At 34.6% G+C, this 17,823-nt stretch overlaps 3 protein-coding genes across 5 annotated transcripts; 1 reads left to right on the top strand and 2 right to left on the bottom strand.

Moving 5' to 3' along the window:
• Positions 1-897: 897 nt before the first annotated feature.
• On the bottom strand, positions 898-6,665 carry LOC122599158 (ATP-dependent zinc metalloprotease FTSH 4, mitochondrial-like). Its single transcript, XM_043771613.1, has 7 exons — positions 6,453-6,665; positions 5,096-5,183; positions 4,415-4,684; positions 3,983-4,228; positions 3,767-3,891; positions 2,597-3,073; positions 898-2,062 (listed from the first exon to the last, which is right to left on the bottom strand). Exons 1-7 carry the CDS (start codon positions 6,477-6,479, stop codon positions 1,142-1,144), a joined length of 2,154 nt encoding a protein of 717 aa, XP_043627548.1. The 5' UTR covers positions 6,480-6,665; the 3' UTR covers positions 898-1,141.
• Positions 6,666-8,026: 1,361 nt separating this feature from the next.
• Positions 8,027-11,329, top strand: LOC122599159. 2 transcript variants are annotated; one of them, XM_043771614.1, is made up of 7 exons: positions 8,027-8,109; positions 8,716-8,840; positions 9,342-9,424; positions 9,874-9,995; positions 10,254-10,418; positions 10,784-10,877; positions 11,241-11,329. In XM_043771614.1, the coding sequence occupies exons 1-7, from the start codon at positions 8,100-8,102 to the stop codon at positions 11,242-11,244; spliced, it is 603 nt and encodes a 200-aa protein (XP_043627549.1). In that variant the 5' UTR covers positions 8,027-8,099; the 3' UTR covers positions 11,245-11,329. The 2 variants fall into 2 exon arrangements, with proteins under 2 accessions (XP_043627549.1, XP_043627550.1); XM_043771615.1 differs by lacking the exon at positions 11,241-11,329 and adding an exon at positions 10,552-10,613 and having other exon boundaries at positions 10,784-10,876.
• A 362-nt stretch (positions 11,330-11,691) lies between these two features.
• LOC122600043 (T-complex protein 1 subunit beta) lies at positions 11,692-17,412 on the bottom strand. 2 transcript variants are annotated; one of them, XM_043772691.1, is made up of 12 exons: positions 17,282-17,412; positions 16,100-16,153; positions 15,959-16,015; positions 15,666-15,731; positions 15,443-15,554; positions 15,197-15,325; positions 15,030-15,101; positions 14,706-14,821; positions 14,191-14,267; positions 13,567-14,052; positions 12,656-12,971; positions 11,692-12,049 (listed from the first exon to the last, which is right to left on the bottom strand). In XM_043772691.1, the coding sequence occupies exons 2-12, from the start codon at positions 16,103-16,105 to the stop codon at positions 11,903-11,905; spliced, it is 1,584 nt and encodes a 527-aa protein (XP_043628626.1). In that variant the 5' UTR covers positions 16,106-16,153; positions 17,282-17,412; the 3' UTR covers positions 11,692-11,902. The 2 variants fall into 2 exon arrangements, with proteins under 2 accessions (XP_043628626.1, XP_043628625.1); XM_043772690.1 differs by having other exon boundaries at positions 17,286-17,411.
• Between the last annotated feature and the right edge of the window lie 411 nt (positions 17,413-17,823).

Below are 17,823 nucleotides of genomic sequence, written 5' to 3'. Positions count from 1 at the left end.
GTCCCAAACCAAATACGTTTAGAGAGCCCATATCGCAAATGGAGTCAGGGAGGTGACAACCTTTTTCTTTCGAACGGCAATTTATTAAAAAACACTAACAGGTTGAGGATTCAACCGTTAGCGAAATGAAAAGAGTTACATGACCAATAGAAGGTTTTGAAACCGCTCGTTCCGTGAGATACTACATTTATTACATCGACTCAAGTACCAAAAATAAGAGTAAGATACAATAGACCAAAACAGAAATTCCTTCCTCAACTTTATCGTTTCGATATTTCCAAATGACCCACATTCCGCAAAAAACAATTACTTTAATAACAATCTTCTTAGCCATGGGAATCCGAAGAGCATCAATCCAATATAACAAACTTGCGGGTAAAGTTGGAAGAACAGTATCCAAGTTGAGCCATTTCAAAACTTTTAACCAAATAATAAGGGCAATCTCGAGAGTTAACAAAACGTGGCTGGTCAATTCTATTTCTTTCGCACATAGAAGACATAAGATAGATGGCATATCAATGCCCTGTTGGATAAATTAAATACCAGTTATTTATGTGTCCGCTTTGCACCCTTTCAACCCATCCATTTTGCATTCTCTACCAAGATCATTCATTGTCTACTTTGCAAAATTCAATCAGGATTCTTATACATTACTAGCCATTAAACTAAAGCTCATCAAATAACTGAGAAACAACAATCAGGTGATTTCTAATGTTACATTTATAACAGATATGATCATTTGGGTAACAAAAAGGTGAAAATCAACATCTAAGCCTCTGTTAAAAGCCTAAATAAATAGAATTACTGTGGTTAACCAACCTTCATAAATACTCATTTACTAGGAGTTACATTCCAGGTTCTATAAATGAACTTTTGGTAAAAGCACATACAGAGCTCTTAAAAATGAGAAAGATGGCAAACTCATTATTGTTGACCGTATGAATACAAGAAATTAAACAGGAACAACGCCCATTTAAAATTCTGATATAAATGCTACATTTTGACCTTTTTCTACTAGATGAACCTTCTATGACTTCTCTTCATCTCTAAGATCACTAGAATAACAAGCGTATTTCAAGTAAGCATCAAGGCCCATCACTTAATATGCACATTGGCTCAATAATATCGCCAATATCGAATGCTAAGATCCTACAGGAGCAATGCCTTTTGCCTTGGCTGCAGCAGATGCGGCACTTGCGGCGGCGGCAGCGGCAGCTGCAGCTGCCGCAGCAGCATTTGGCGTCGAGGGTGGTACTGGTTTAGATTGCGAACTGCTCTGAGTCGCTACAAAATGTTGTTGCTGAGGCTGTGTCTTCAACTGAGCAAGCATTTCTTTAATTTGTTTTCCTGACAAAGTTTCATGTTCAAGCAATGCATTAGCAAGTGCATGGTGCTCATTGCTATAAGTAGTGAGAATATTCTTGGCATTATTATAAGCCCGTTCCAGTAATTCCCGAACTTCTTTTTCTATTAGAAGCCTAGTTTCCGTGCTCATGCTTTTCCCGTTGTCATCATAATCATGAGCCACCACACCAACCTCTTTACTCATGCCATATTTTGTAACCATGGCTCGTGCTAGATGAGTGGCTTGTTCAAGATCAGAAGATGCACCAGAAGTAACTTCATCTTCACCAAAAATAAGTTCTTCTGCAACTCTTCCACCCATACAAACATCAAGCCTAGCAAGCATTTCTTTGCGAGATACACTTGTTTCATCTTTTTCAGGCAATTGAGCCACCATACCAAGAGCCATCCCGCGAGGCACAATTGTTGCTTTGTGTACCGGGTGGGCCCCATCAGTATGAATTGCCACAAGGGCATGGCCACCTTCATGGTATGCAGTAAGCTTACGAACTTCATCTGATATAACAGCTGATTTTCGTTCACTGCCCATCATGATCTTGTCTTTCGCATATTCTAGGTCTGCCATGCTTACAGACTTGGCACCATCCATTGCAGCCTTAAGAGCAGCAACATTAACCAAATTTGCCAGATCAGCACCAGAGAATCCAGGTGTTCCCCTGGCAATTACAGTCAAATCCACGTCTTCAGCCTTTAAGATCTGTTGGAACAAAATTTGAGAACAGAATTTAGTATTAGTAGCTTTTATGAGTAACTCAACTACTTGATTTATGTCTATCTTACTAATTGTTTGGATGTGTGTCTTAAAATTTTGGTGCGTGATTCATGCATGTTGGGGTTCTCAAATTTTGGTTATCAGAATAATAATTAAGCCATTCTACTTTATCCTCTGTTCTTATTAATGTAAAATTCAGAGATTTTATTAATCAAGAAGTTCTACTCTATCCTCTGATACTGATTATGTGGCATAATTTGTTTATCCAATTATTACAACGTGATTATTGAGTTGGATAATCCTTCTCAAAACATAAACCTAAATATCTCATAACAGTATATCAGTTAATTGGTAAAACTTTAATATCCAAATTCAAAATTTTAGAAAACATTTTGAATCAAGCAACCCGATCATAGCCAGCCAAAACAACCCGTTACTTGACCCGCCCATTTTTCCATTTCATATTTTCCCCGTCTTCATAGGAATATATATGGAAAACTTGCGAGAAAAAGAAAATACCTTTGACATGTGTGATTCCATAATTTGCCTCCTGCCTTCAACATCAGGATTTGGCACAACCACACGACGATCAAAACGACCAGGCCTAATCAGTGCCTTATCCAACGATTGTGGGAAATTCGTCGCAGCAATAACAATAATGCCTTCATTTTGTTTGAATCCATCCAATTCAACAAGCAACTGATTCAAAGTCATCTTCATGTACTGCTGGTCCTTTGGGTTACGGCTTCCTCCAATTGCGTCTATCTCATCTATAAATATGATACAAGGTGAGCGTTTTTTGGCTGCAGCAAACAGATCTCTAACCCTCCGTGCACCAACACCAACAAACATCTCTTCAAACTCACTTCCACTGCATGAGAAAAACGGGACACCTGCTTCTCCAGCAATAGCCCTGGCTAACATGGTCTTCCCAGTCCCAGGTGGCCCCACAAGCAAAACACCTTTTGGTAGCTTCCCACCAAGACGAGTGAACCGCTACAAGTAGTGAAAAATAAATCAGCACACACACATATACATATCTAAGTAGGGGAGTCTGTTGTTCGGTTAACCTTGAAAGTTTGAGAAACCTTGAACCTAACCCCATATGAAGTTCGGCCAAAAAGCCTAGCCTAAATATAAATCTAGTTAACCTGCGGTTTGGATTGCAGTTAACCTCTATAGGCGAATGTGATCAAATTTATAAAGGTATTGATTTGCCTAATCCACCCTCTTGATCCACCAGGAAAGAATAAAAAATTTGTTGTAATCACCTTTAGAAAGAGTAACAAAAAAATAGTGTGGGTTTCTACGCAAGAAAAATAAATCTAAACTCAAAATACAAAGTAAGTTCGGAATTTCCCACTTTAGTTTATTTGCCTATTTGGAATTTTATGTAATGCGATAAAAAATAATAGATGCTATATACTTTTTCTAAAAAAGTTGTCTTTTACATTATTATACTTACTTATAACTGTAAGCACATCAGTTCAGTTTATTGTTTATTTTTCTAGAGTACCTCCCTAAAACAAACCACCTAATAAAGCCAAATTCCTCTAAGCTAAAACACGACAATTGAACGATTAACCTCTTTATGGGTTAGGTTTCAGTTTCGGTTTGGTTTGGCGATTATATTGAACAGTCATATATGTATGTGAGGGAATCCTCATCCCTCTTTTTCCCTTTAACTACCTTAGGATCCCGAAGATAGTGTACAATTTCTTCAAGCTCAGACTTTGCCTCATCAACACCCTTTACATCACTAAACTTTGTGTTAGATTCCATACTCGGCTGGACCTCATCATGTAGACCGAGTCCTGCATGAAAACAAGATATCAACTGTCACCTTTACCAAGACATGGAGTTGAGGCTATTAAGACATCTGCATAACACTATAGAAAGTAATACCTTTAGTGATTCCTCTATCCTCAATGAGGGCTCCAACGCCAGAAATCAATAAAAAGCCCATGCCTAAAGCACGGACAGTTCGCCATAATTGTTCTTTAAAATGTCCTCCTTCACTGGCCACCATATGTATAGGAGCAGCGGCGGTTCCTAGTACACCTTCTTTTGTTGATTTCCCAACATTCTTAAACGCAGAAAGGCCTCCAATACTCTCTTCATGGAAGGTTGAGTTGCTTGAGCTTGCCATTCCTGTAATTCAAAAATCGATATAAATTTCATTTTAGAATTCTGAGATAACGTATGTATATAGCCTAAAAGAATTCATTCAAGAGGAACATGGAGACAAGACTGTTCAACCAAAGTTTAAAGGTATATATAGCTTCAACTTAATATTTAGTTAAAAAAATTAGAGTTGTATTAGTATATCTGACTAACCTCTTTGTAACGTCGTGAGCAATTCACTTTCCTCCAATTGATCAAGTTTGACCAGGGCCTTTATGTATTCTTTAAGTGCAGCAGGACTAGAGTGCAACGAAGGTTGGCTTTCAAAAAGTGTTATCACTGCCTCTGGATCATTTCGATAAGAAAGCTCCCTAAGATAAGCTGCAGTGACTGGTCCATCTGCATCACGCTCACGCACTCTACGTCCAAAACTTCCCAGATAACTGGACTGGAACCTTCTTTGACCACTTGGAAGCTTATACACTACACATACATGATTGTTAAAAAATTAAACTGTATCAAACTACCTATAAACCGCTTTTTCCCCCAATTCAACAATACTCAATCCCGTCAAAGGTGGGGTGTAGCAGAATACAAGGGTAGAGAAACTGCTTCCAGAAAGACCTCTAACAAAAGTGTGGGGTAGAATACAAGGGGAATGCAAGTATTTGTGTGTGTGTGTATGTACGTATGCATGAGTGTGTGTGTGTGTGTGGAATACAAATAGTGTATATCAACAGGAAAGAAAAGTATGCATACGGGAATATAGAAAGTATTTTATGTCCCAATTCACATACCAATATTAAATAAATTTTATATTTAATCTTGTATTCTTTCTCAAACAATGCATCATGAACAAGCAATAAGAAAAGAAAATGAACAACATTTATATACCTGCATCAGATCTGAGTTTCCGTAAAGTCATATAAGATCTAGTATGCAAAATTTTCGTAAGCGCTAGTTGTGACCGGTGCTTTGAGACCTGTATAAACACAAATATTGTTACAACTGATCAGTAAAAGACCAAAATATGTGATTACTTACAAACATGTAATGATCCATATCCATATCCATTCCGAAATATACATGTATATATATCTAATATATAAACATTTACACCACCTCCACATTTAGATTAACGAGGTTCAATAGGAATGTCTAATGTGCCACATCACCCTCTTTTCCTAACTAACCTAATAAAGATGTGACCATTCTCCTATCCCCCTTTCTTACACCCCTGCCACCCCCTCTCTTAAACCAACACCGCTGGCAACCATGAACCGTGAACATTCGCACACCAGCAACCATCGTAAACTTCCAGATACCACCGGAAGTCATCAAAAACAGTCAAACACCACCAAGTAAATCCAGAGACCACCGGAAACATTTAACAACCGCTAAATTGCACGGATACCATGTTAGTTTAGCATCAACCCTTAACACATGATCAATAACAAACTTTGATACATTCACTCAACAATCATAATCATCATTTCCAAGAAATAACAACATATAATTAACAGATTTTTTCCACTAAAAGCATAGTATTTCTTCATTCTTACACCATATTTTGACTAAAAATGATATCTTTTTTGCAGTACATATCAATTCCGTCTTCAAAAACATACTACAAATCACTATAACACAATATCCTATTAGATACCAGGAAATTTTTTTATCAAACAGTACATACTAATCTTAAAATACAGGCAATAAATGAGTTTTGCAGAAACCCTTGAAGCTAAATAGACTCAGGGTTTTCATTCAATTGTTAGCAAACAAATAATTCATCCTAAAGATCGAAACTTGACATAACTTATACAAATTTCTCCTTTTTTCTAACTTTCTTACATTGGCACCTCACTCTTTCTTACAAGTTACACACACCACCACACCTGGCAACCCCGAACAACCGCCAGTCCGAGTACGCAACAGTCAGAAACTGCCAGAAACGACCCCAAAGCTACTGTAGGCGGTTCATGATTTCTAACTCATCCTGGTATAAATAAATATACCTACTAACCTTAAATCTGAATACAAAGCATCAAACTTTATCTGCTAACCTTAAGCTACAGGCAATAAATGAGTTCTACAAAACCCTAAAAGCTAAATAAAATTCAGGGTTTTCATTCAATTGTTACATAAACAAATAATTTGACAAAAAGATCAAAACTTGATATAATTTACAAATGATAATATACAAAAAATAACAATTCTTAATATAAAAAGATGAAAACTTTACAGAAAATACCTCAAAAAGAAGGCGTTTTAGGCCCATCTTTATTGGAACTGAAGAAAGATCAGATCTTTGCTTTATTTGTTTTATTATTCTTTGAATTGAATGAAATATACAGAAATTGAATCTTTATACATAAATAATAAATATATTATTTTATGGATATGAATAAATTAGGTTAATTGAGAAAGAAACAGGGAGAGGGGGTGAAGGTGAAAATTGTGTGATTTGGTGTTGTGTTTGGACCATTGGTACATACTTGCCACGTTTTCTACCTATAGGCTTTTTCTTCTCTTTTCGTTTCATTCTTAATTTTTTATTTTTTATTTTTATAAAAAAATTATTTTATTAAAGAATTTCTTTTTTTTAATTTACAAATACGAAATGTGATATTTACGGAAGCTTTTTACCAGTATAAATAAAACTGAAATAGACAATTGTGCTCTAACATTTTGAGGCTAAGTTGTGTTAGTATGTTTGATCTTAAATAGTCAAACTACACTGTAATTTTTGATAATATTTGTTCATAGAATATGTATATTACTGCTTTTTCTTTTTTTTTTATTTTGGATGATCTCGCCTATAAAATAAATCATCGCACTTACGATCCAATTAATTCGGAGAGAATGAATAGTTTCTTTACACAAGTGGTGCATTCTTCCCGTTGTGTTTTGAAATTAAATTTTATGACTTTAAAATTACATTAAAAGAATGTTTTTATATGTTTTTTCTAAAAATTATATTTTATTTTACATGACTAATCACTTTTACAATTAAATATATATATATATAATACATTGCATAAATATAATGATTAGAGAATTAATAGACAATTTCAAAAAGAACAAAGGAGATATATAGAAAGAATGAAGTAATGAAAGAGGAAGAATTAAGCTAAATCCAAATTATAAGTATTAGAAAATAAAAAGTATTAGAAAAAAGAAGTCAATTAGAAGATTATTATTATGTACTAGAAAACATTTCTAACCATATAAAATTGACAAATACTCACGCAATGTAGCGGCAATTGTGGTAGTGGCGACGTGATAGTGATAGCGATTGTGGTAGCGACACTGTGATGGTGGTGGCGATTGGTGGGGGAGGCATAATGTATGTTGTTGATATAGAAAGGTTATTATGGAAATTAAAGAGTAAATATTGTAAATTAATTTTATTAATTGTATATTGGGTTTTCAATAAGCTCATTAATAATGTTAATTATATTAGTAATGACATTTTGAGTATTTTATAGTAGAAAAGTTGAAATGGAAAGATTAGTTAGTTTTATAGATGATTATTAAACTATAATTTATTTAATAATAATAATAATAATATATAATTCTTTGTTTTCTTACCACAAATAATTTTAATCCAACGCTTTAAAAAAGTCTAACATGTTAAAATAAAAATTAAAAAAAAAAAAAAGTAAGTACCTCAAAGTCAATACTGTATAAGTATATGGAAAAAAAAAAATCAATTGTCTGTTATACTTGACCAACAGAAGGGGTTTTGAGGGTTACTAAAGTTAACCCCAATCCCTGTCCAAATTGCAAAAATAACTTGTTAACAATTCTATTTTGCTCATTAATAACATCAAAATCTTGTAAAAATCAAAGCTTTTGTCTGGTGGGTGCATCAAATTTAGCTCCTAAAGATTGCAACATGGACTCAGGTTAGACTCAAATCACAAACACTTCAACAACCTGACACAAAATGCATATTATTTTATATGATCACACACTGTGTGCATAACATTGTTTGATGCTTCCAAGATATGTATAGTCTTATATGGTATTTATGAAAAAAATTTGATATTGTGTGGGTTCATGGCTATGTTGAAACTAAGTAAATTTTTGTAGGATTAGGATTATACTCTTGCGTTGACGCGGGAATAGAAGGTTTTAGGTAGTTTCTCTAACTTATAAGATTTTAATGCTAAATATCAATTAAGAGAATTTCTGCCTGTTGCGGTGATGATGGATGCTGGCAGTTGATGGTGGCTGCCGGTGGTGGTGGTGTATAAGAGTGTGATTCGTCTCCTTTTTACTCCGTTTTGGATAATACCTTGTTTAGTAATATGGTTGTACATGAATCATCATATGCATACGCACCACTTAGGATGGAATTGTTGAATGTTAAAATACGATGTGTGTGTAATGTGACCAACATGATAATGATCCATTTGTAATTTTGCATATATGAAAATATATGCTGGCTTGTTGATGTTCTAACAGCATTCAAAGATTTAAAAAAATTTCTCTTATTCTAACCTCTGCAGGGGTTCAAATTCGACATCAGAGAGTTGTGATCCAGAACAGTTATAAAGAAAAACTTGTTGGCATATTGCATGAAACAGGCTCAATGGAGGTTGTCATCGTGTGTCATGGATTTAGATCCTGCAAGGTTGGAAATTGTGGTTCATAGTACCATATTATATATTACTTTGATGGCACTCTAGTTAGCAGTGAAAAATTCTAATTTTGATCTATTTTCTTGTAAAGTGGTCGTTTGCAGTTAAGTTCGATCTCTAATAAAATAAATGGGCCAGCGTACAAAAGTTTGAAAGAAACAGGTCAAATGGGTTAAAAGTCGCCCATAGTCTATTTTTCTAAAATGCTTTATGTGTATATTGAAATTGATAATTGAGAATGTATAAGTATATTTCTGTAATTAAAAAAGAACTTGAGAAATGTAGCACAAAATGCGTTTCGTGTCAGACCAACTCCAATAAATGTTTTCCCTTTTTCACCTGTTACCCAACTTACCGGACATGCCCAATTTTCTACATCTAGCTTATAGTTTTCTTCAGATTTGAAAATCTCTTCCATTCTCGTCAGTTCAGTCGGCGTTGAGTCAATACTATCTGTCAAGGCTAGGTCTCTTAATCAATCTTCTATATTACAGGACAGGATTCCTATGGTGAATCTTGCTACTGCTTTTGCAAATGAAGGAATTACTGCCTTCCGCTTTGACTTTGCTGGCAATGGGTAATTACTATTTGCTAGTAATTTTGTTGCAGTAATTTCTCTAGTAGTTTTACTTTTAAAGCGTGTTACGATGCTATGTCTACTTGTTAGTCTTGTAATTATAGGTATCAGCACGGCTATTAGGGGCAAATCTGAAAATATTAGCAACTGGTATTTATTTTCTGTTATGACAACTAATTTGTTTTGAACTCAGTAGGATTATATGGGATAATTAGGATCACTATTCTAATTATGATAAAGATAAATAATACGTTATTTGGAATTTTGGATGATTATTATCACCTCTCTGTTATTATTTTTATTTAGAATGACTATTTTTTATTATATTTGTTTAGATGATTATGTAGTAATTCTTTTGAAATGGTCTACAGACTGAATAAATGCTATCTATCATCGGTCAATTATGATGGCCGTCTGTTGATGACAACTTCTTGTGTTTCTCCTTGTAGAGATAGCGAAGGTTCGTTTCAATATGGGAATTATTATAGAGAAGTTGATGATCTGCAGGCTGTGATGCAATTTTTTGAACATGAGAAACGCTCTGTGGCTGCGATTATTGGACATAGTAAAGGTGTGAAGATATCATTAATAGATGATTATTATTTTTTAATTTGTAGCATTATTTCCAAGGCTTTATGTGAATCAATTTTCTTACAGAAGAAATTAGATTCTATTTTGATTATGTGTTGGGAACATACCAGGATTGTCAAATGTAATATATCTCATTGATTTTGTAAAAAAAGTTTATATAGCAGCGGATCCAATCAGTTGGCTACTTACTTCTCTAACAATGAAAACACTGTTATAATGATGAGAAAAAATGTTGCAGGTGGAAATGTGGTACTTTTTTATGCTTCGAGGTTTCACAATGTTCATAACGTGGTCAACATTTCTGGCCGGTTTGATTTGAAAAGAGGTATTGAGGGTCGCCTGGGTAAAGATTACTTGCAGAGAATTAAAGAACATGGATTCATTGATGTTGCCACTAAAAAGGGTAAGCTTTATAGTTTTTTGTTAACCATAGTAACAATTGCCTTCCTATGTTACATATAGTTTTGGCTTTATCAACATGGTATCCATACATACATACACACACTAACACTTGCATGTCCACTTATTTCTATTAGTCTATTACAAACACTTTTCCCAGAGGTGTTCCTGAAAGCAGTCTTTGTACCCTCGGGTAGAGGTATGACTTTCTACATCTCACCTCCCCCATACCTCCATACCTTGCATTTTACGGGATTGGGTATTGTTGTTGTTGTGTTTAAGTTATCGTCGCCTAGTATATGCGTGTCTGCACGCCAGCTCAGTATCATGTGTGTCTTGGAGCTCACCTGAAGTTGTAAACAATAATAGGGAACATAGAGTATCGTGTGACTGAAGAAAGTTTGATGGATCGTTTAACAACCAATACAAGTGCAGCGTGCCAACTGATTCCCCAAAACTGCAGGTTTGTGACTTCTACCAGTGATGTTTGATTTTGTATAATTGTATTATCTGATTATTGTGAAATCAATGTTAAATTTGTGGATACACAATTTCAGCTTTTGATCAATATTTTCTTAAATAATCAGAATTTGTCCGACACTTAAGAAACAAAACGCCATCTCCTACTATTTGATATACTAGCCTGATTCTGATTATTTGATTTAATCTCACTTTTAATATGTACATCCAAAAAATCCTTAAAACGACTATATTAACTATCACATCGTTCAACCAATGAATTATGTTGGAAGAAAGTGACTGACACCAATAATTGTTTTGTTGTAATGATGTGCTTTCAGGGTGTTAACAATCCATGGTTCTGCAGATAAGATTGTGCCAGTGGAAGATGCCAAGGAGTTTGCAAACCATATAATAAACCACGACTTGCATATCATTAATGGAGCTGATCATGAATATACCTCTCATCAGAATGAGCTAGCATCAATTGTGCTTGATTTTGTCAAAGCTGGATTGTATGCAAGAGCAGCTGATAAGTCTCTACGTTCATGCTTATGACAACTAGCTTCATGGTGTATACTCTCGGTATTTAGATTAAACTGTATTGTCCTTTATTGTATATTGTTACTTGGAGTTGTAGCAACAGATTGCAGTGTCAAACCATAAGGCTTACTAAATTATGTATGTAAATAAGATCTTTATTTGTTAACAAGTTTCATATAAAGTGATCCAACTTTACCTATAAAGTTGAATTTAACTTTTGAGGATTCTTATCTTTTTAGGGGACTATCCAAAATGGCAATAAGAATGCAACATAATTAAACAAAACTTGGAACCAAAAACTTTCATTAAGTAGAAGCTTAATGAATCCACCTAAGTTGTACAATGACAAAACCAAAAACCATAAAACATTCCTAACTTCTAGCATCAATTCAGTGTCACATAGTAATACTCGACAAGTACATAAACAAATATGTTTTAGACAAAATCTCATAACAATCCACGCCCCCTACCGCATCATCTTCATCTTCACATTCTATCCTCTCTCCTCCTTGGGGCACATGTAATGATCTCATCGACTCTCAGAATCATTTCTGCAGCCTCTGTTGCAGAAAGCAATACAGCCTGTTTCACCTTGAATGCCTCTGATATTCCAAGCTCAGACATATCACCAACCTGCATAACAAAATAATAAAATAAGAAAATCACCCATTATATGCGTTATAAAGGAAGGGTTGATCTGAGTTACAATTCAGTTATAGTGAAGCAAGCAGTAACTAAGAAAAACGGGAGGACAATGGGTTAAGCAAAAGCATATCAAGTAGATCTAAAGTCACTTAGAATGCCTTGAAAGCTTCTAAACTACTTCATTAAAATAACATGTTTTGTAATCACTGTGGACTTCCTAATCGCTTTATAAAACTAGAATGATAGGGGGAAAAACTTTTTGGATGGGTCAAATGACCTAATTCAAATCGATACGACTGCTAACTGTTTTGACTCATTACACAACATGCCTTTTTTTGCCACTAAGATTGTACTAAATCGGAGCACACAAATTCACCAAACACTAGGATAGTTTGTACGGACAGATATTGATTGGACTAAAATCTCTCTCTTGCAACAAAGTTAAGAAATTATTTAAATTGAATGTTGTCATTAAAAATATTCATGATGTTTGGTTAATAGTTGAAACAACATTTTAGACTTTGCATGGTCAGATATTGAAGGACTAGAGAAATTTAACCTCTAGTTACTTGTATAAATGTACAGTTTACTTACAGAGCCAGTAATCACATCGATCCCAGCATTGCTGCTCTCTTTGTGGTGCTCAGCACGAAGTTGGGCGATCAATTCAGCACTGTCTAATCCAGCATTGTCAGCAATAGTTGTTGGGATTGCGAGCAGAGCCCGTGAGAAAGCATCAATAGCATGAGATTTTTTCCCAGGTGTCTTTCTGGCCAGCTCATCAACTGCCTTTGCCATGATCATCTCTGGCCATCCACCACCAAGAAGAACCCTGCTATCATTTACAGTCTGAGAGAGCACACATAAGGCATCATGCAAGGATCTTTCCGCTTCATCAAGAACATGAAAACTGCAAAACCAAAACAGTAGTTGTCACTATATAATACAAATTCCACCCACTTATGTATATATCCAAAGACAAAACAGTTTTTAAAAATGGGTCAACAAACACCCAATGCTTAACGTTAATGTAAGAAACATCTTATATCATATAGTTAAAAAGATTATCTACAAAACTAAAATTAAACTAATTGTTTTTGTTTAATTTTGTAATCATATTTGACACACCATTATTCTTGTCAAATTTATAGAAGACAATCTAACCAATAAATTTATAAATGGGTTGATCTGGGTCATGTTTTATTTCTAACGAGTCAAAATTAGCAGACTAAAAACAACTTCAAATAAAACAGATCAAATGAGTTGAAAATCACCCAAGCCCTAATGTCTACTTTTAATTCAAAGAAACTCCCTTACATTTTGTATACAAAAGAAACATTCAGGTTATTGTTAAAATGATAGAGCTTTGTGAGAGCTGTGGCATGCTTATTGACCAGAAGGGGGGAAACTATTTTGGGTCAACCTAGTTCCGTACAAGAACTACCCAAAGAGAGATTAATAATATTGTCCATCAATAATACGAACTATAAAAGGATATGTCATACCTTGCGCCTCTCAAAACAATGGTACAGGCCTGACCCATTTCAACACCTGAAAAGTGGATCAATTTATCCTCACCAATCATAATTTCTTCAATGAGCTTGCAGTGCCCAAGTTTAACAGACTCTGGATTATCAAAAGTTGATGCAATTTCACCGCCAGTAACTAAAGCCAGACGCTCAATTCCATCAAAATCAGCATGTTCTATAGCAAGAATACCAGCATCAGCAAACAACTCCTCTGGGAAATTGTAGATCAACTGTCTGTTCACAAAGCAGTTAATTCCATGACCAATGATCTTTTGAACTTTCTCTCTCATTTTATCTTTTTCAGCCCCTTCAATCTGAGCAACCTTGGCCATTGAGTCAACACGAACTCGTGCTCCATAAATTTTGACTTTATCAGTATCCATAGCCGTGTTTGCAACCAATATATTTGCATTTTCTATCCGTTTTGGTTGCCCAAGACCAATCTTTTTGTCTAAAATAAATCTGCACAATGTGACATAATCAATAACATATATTAGTTGTAGTGAGCAGATAGGTAAGAGTGTTATAAAATTAGACAAACACAGCACATCTAAAAATGAAATTCATAATTATTGCTTTACAAAAGGTTGTCTAACGCACCCCTCATCCAAAAAGGAATCCTTTAGTGACCCTCCAGCCTTCTTGATAATCTGAATTGACTCCAAGTTTGTGCTACCCTGACACATAAAATTTATCAAATATAAAATAATTAACAAAGGAATAAATATGCCGCTTCGGATAAAAAAATAAACAAAGGAATACACATGTATATCAAAACATGATATTACACTAACCCAAATATGTACCATAAACAACTATATATCGATCAGACAACAACCAAGTTTAAGACTTCTTGATTTGTTTTATTTAAACACAAAAACCTATATGGCAATCTGAATATATATTTTACATTGATAGAGCATTAACCCATGAGAAATGTGATAAACAACATGCATCATTAAATCAGAGAATTAGGCCTTTGAAGGGAAAAAAATGTCTTCATTTAAGAAAATAGTCTAACAGATTTACGTCAACGTACCGACTATTGTTTGTTTTCCCTATCAAAATGCAGATTAAGTACTATTTTTTTTATGTATAAATTACAGTCCACTTACTTTTAGCCTCATGACAGCATCGACTGCCAAGGTTGCAAAATGTTCCTTATCCTGTGAAAGAATTTTAGAGCTCAATGTGGTCATTGCAATCTTCATTAAGTCTGACCTAAATTTCTCTGCATGAACCAGCAAAATAACATTACCATGCAGACTAAATTTTCATTAACTGAAATGAAAACACAAACTCTTTAGGATGCTACTGATACCACATCAGGAAAAACCAGGCGGGAATGAATTATTTTTGGTAAATAAAATGTTAAAATACTGAATATTAAACTGATATGAAAGTTAAAATATAGAATACGTGATGTAAACAATCAAAACCTGCATCTTCTTTGTTATCCTTGACCCTTTCCAACAATGCACTTCGAGCACAGTCAGCAGCCATACGGTAACCTGAAAACAAGAATAAGCATGACATGATAAGTATCAAGTAAAACAAGTGAGTTAAATATTACAGTAAAAAGCTGGTAACACACATAAAAACAGACCTGATATAATTGTCATTGGATGAATCTTAGTGGCTACCAACTTCTCAGCCTCCCTTAGAAGTTCCCCAGCCAAAACAACCACTGAAGTAGTCCCATCACCCACTTCATCATCTTGCACTTTTGAGATGTCTAATCATAAAGTTAAGAAATCTAACAGCACAGGTGTAATCAATTTATCTACAATTTACCCAAGTCTTACGTTCTAATAGCACCGAAAAAAGGATTAAAGAACCATTTCAAGGATACCAATGAGAACCTTAGCAGCAGGGTTATCAATATGAAGGGACTTTAAGATAGTGGCACCATCGTTAGTCACTGTGACACTCTGTCCTCTACCAGTTGACTGTAATATTTTATCCTGAAAACGGATCATCAAAAGACTAGTAAGCCAAATATAAGCATAGAAATATAGAATCGGGTAAAGCACTATTTTTTATCACCGAATGACATAGTAAAAAAAAATACTAACCATTCCCTTAGGCCCTAAGGTTGTCTTCACCAAGTCAGCTATCGCCATGGCTCCAACAAAAGATGCCTGAATCAAAATCATAATTTAAAATTTACTAACAAGTTTTTAGGTCCCTAAAAGAGGACAGGAAGTAATGTGACATTAGAGATTAATCTATTCAAGGTGTGTGAGGTAAAAAAACATGACTTACATATTTTACTATATATATGTCAGATTAAGCAATGATTTGACCAATCATCTCAGACAAGCCACCAAACAATTAACATATGTTGTATGAGGTTAAGAACACTCACCATTCGGGCTCGTTCACCCTTCTCTTCAGTAGCTTCATTCTTGAAAATTCGATCAACCTGGGCACATACCAAATACAATAAGATAGCAGAGCAAAAGAAAAAGAAAACTTTAATGCAGTAGGTTACGAGGGTTTGACATACCGCCATAGAGAGGAAGCAGTAAGATTGAATTTAACTTCTTGAAGGGTGTTAGCTCTGAAAAAAAGAACAAATAAAGGTTGAATGATGAGAAACTCGTATACAAGTATCCACAACTGAAGATGCTTCTTTTAGTTCTTATTTCTGAGAGATGGCATGAATTATTTAACACAAGACACATAGACTATGAATAACCTCAAGGTATAGCTAGTAGTAGTGTATGCCATACGTAAAATACAATGGTCCATTTTCCATTGAAAAAGAAAACAACTCCAAGGTTACTAGTGGTTAACATCTTGGAATCTTTACAAGAGGTCTCAGGTTGAAACCCTGCTGAGTCCAATCTTGAAAGTGTCCCGGGAAGGATCCGCAAAAAGCCACGGGATACCCATGCGTACTTCAAATTAAGTACATTAATCATTTTGTTGTTTTTTGTTTGAACAAAGAATTACATACACGTTTCATACATCAAGGCGCCAGGCAAAAAGTCCCGTTACTTAATTTTAATTTACTAACAGAACATAGCTCATGCTATCTTTTATATTCGATTGGTTACTGAAGAGTAGTCTTTCTAAGAGCTTTTTGATGCATAAAGCAAATGACTTTTAATATGAAATCAAAAACTCTGTTTAGATACAGCTTTTAGAAAAAAAGCCCTACCCCTTAAAGCCTTTAAAATAAAAGCAACAGTTGGGTCAAAAAAACCAAACTTCTAACTCCAGCAGTATAATAGTATTGCAAAACATATGTGTAAGGCCTTAAACTTCCAAACTTAAGCACTATGTTTCTATTATACACAATCGAATATTAAAACATAAATCTACTCTTTTACCCATATTTCATCAAATGGTTAACTAAAGATCCTACATCAAGCATTTTACAATGGCCAGCTTGATATTCTAAAACCCCAAAAAAAGTACTTGTTGTCTACTTAACATCTATGAGCACAAAACTATATAAACTGAATTGGTATATATCACAATATATATATATATATATATATACAACGTAAATCTCACATCAATCACAACCCCAAATCCTCATTTTCACTTTATTATCATCATTTCATCATAACAACACATAAAACCCTAACTTTAAATATGTATAAAACACACAAACACATACACATATATATAACTTTCTGATCCATATGTATTTAATCATAATGAAATTGAAAGAACATACATACTTGGTTTTCTTGGATCGAGAAGCAGAGAGTATGATTTCGAAAGGCTCTGTTTTTCTTTCTTTTGCAAAATCAGAGAGAAGGTGTTCGTCACTTCGACTAGTGTGTGTGCAACTTAGTGTATTTTAGGGCTACAATCTGTGGTAATGGGCTTTCTGAATATGTAAAGAGATCGACCCACTTACTTTAACCAAGACCGAATATAGCCCATGTGTTTTTGAAGATATTCGGCTCAAAAAAGTGGTCTTCTTTTATACTCCGTATGAATTAAAACCTAAAATTTCTTTTTTTTAAAAAAAAAATGTGAATTGTCTAGTATACGTTAACTTAACTGGACCCATGCTAGAAAACCCCTCACAGAATTATCCCCTAATTTAAACTACTTGTTGAGAAACCCTTATCAAGATCTAGATGGAAAAACTCACCTTAACGGTGTATTGGCGATGTTGAAATGTACACAACCTTCCTCTACCACGACGGTGTAGAGAAACCGCTTGCAAGTTCTATCTATAAGATAGAACAGGATATCCGCCCATGCAAA

Source organism: Erigeron canadensis, chromosome 5 (assembly GCF_010389155.1).
Source record: "Erigeron canadensis isolate Cc75 chromosome 5, C_canadensis_v1, whole genome shotgun sequence".
Taxonomy (NCBI): Eukaryota; Viridiplantae; Streptophyta; class Magnoliopsida; order Asterales; family Asteraceae; genus Erigeron; species Erigeron canadensis.
The sequence above is the reverse complement of the archived record's forward strand: the minus strand, read 5'-3'. Positions and strand labels throughout refer to the sequence as shown.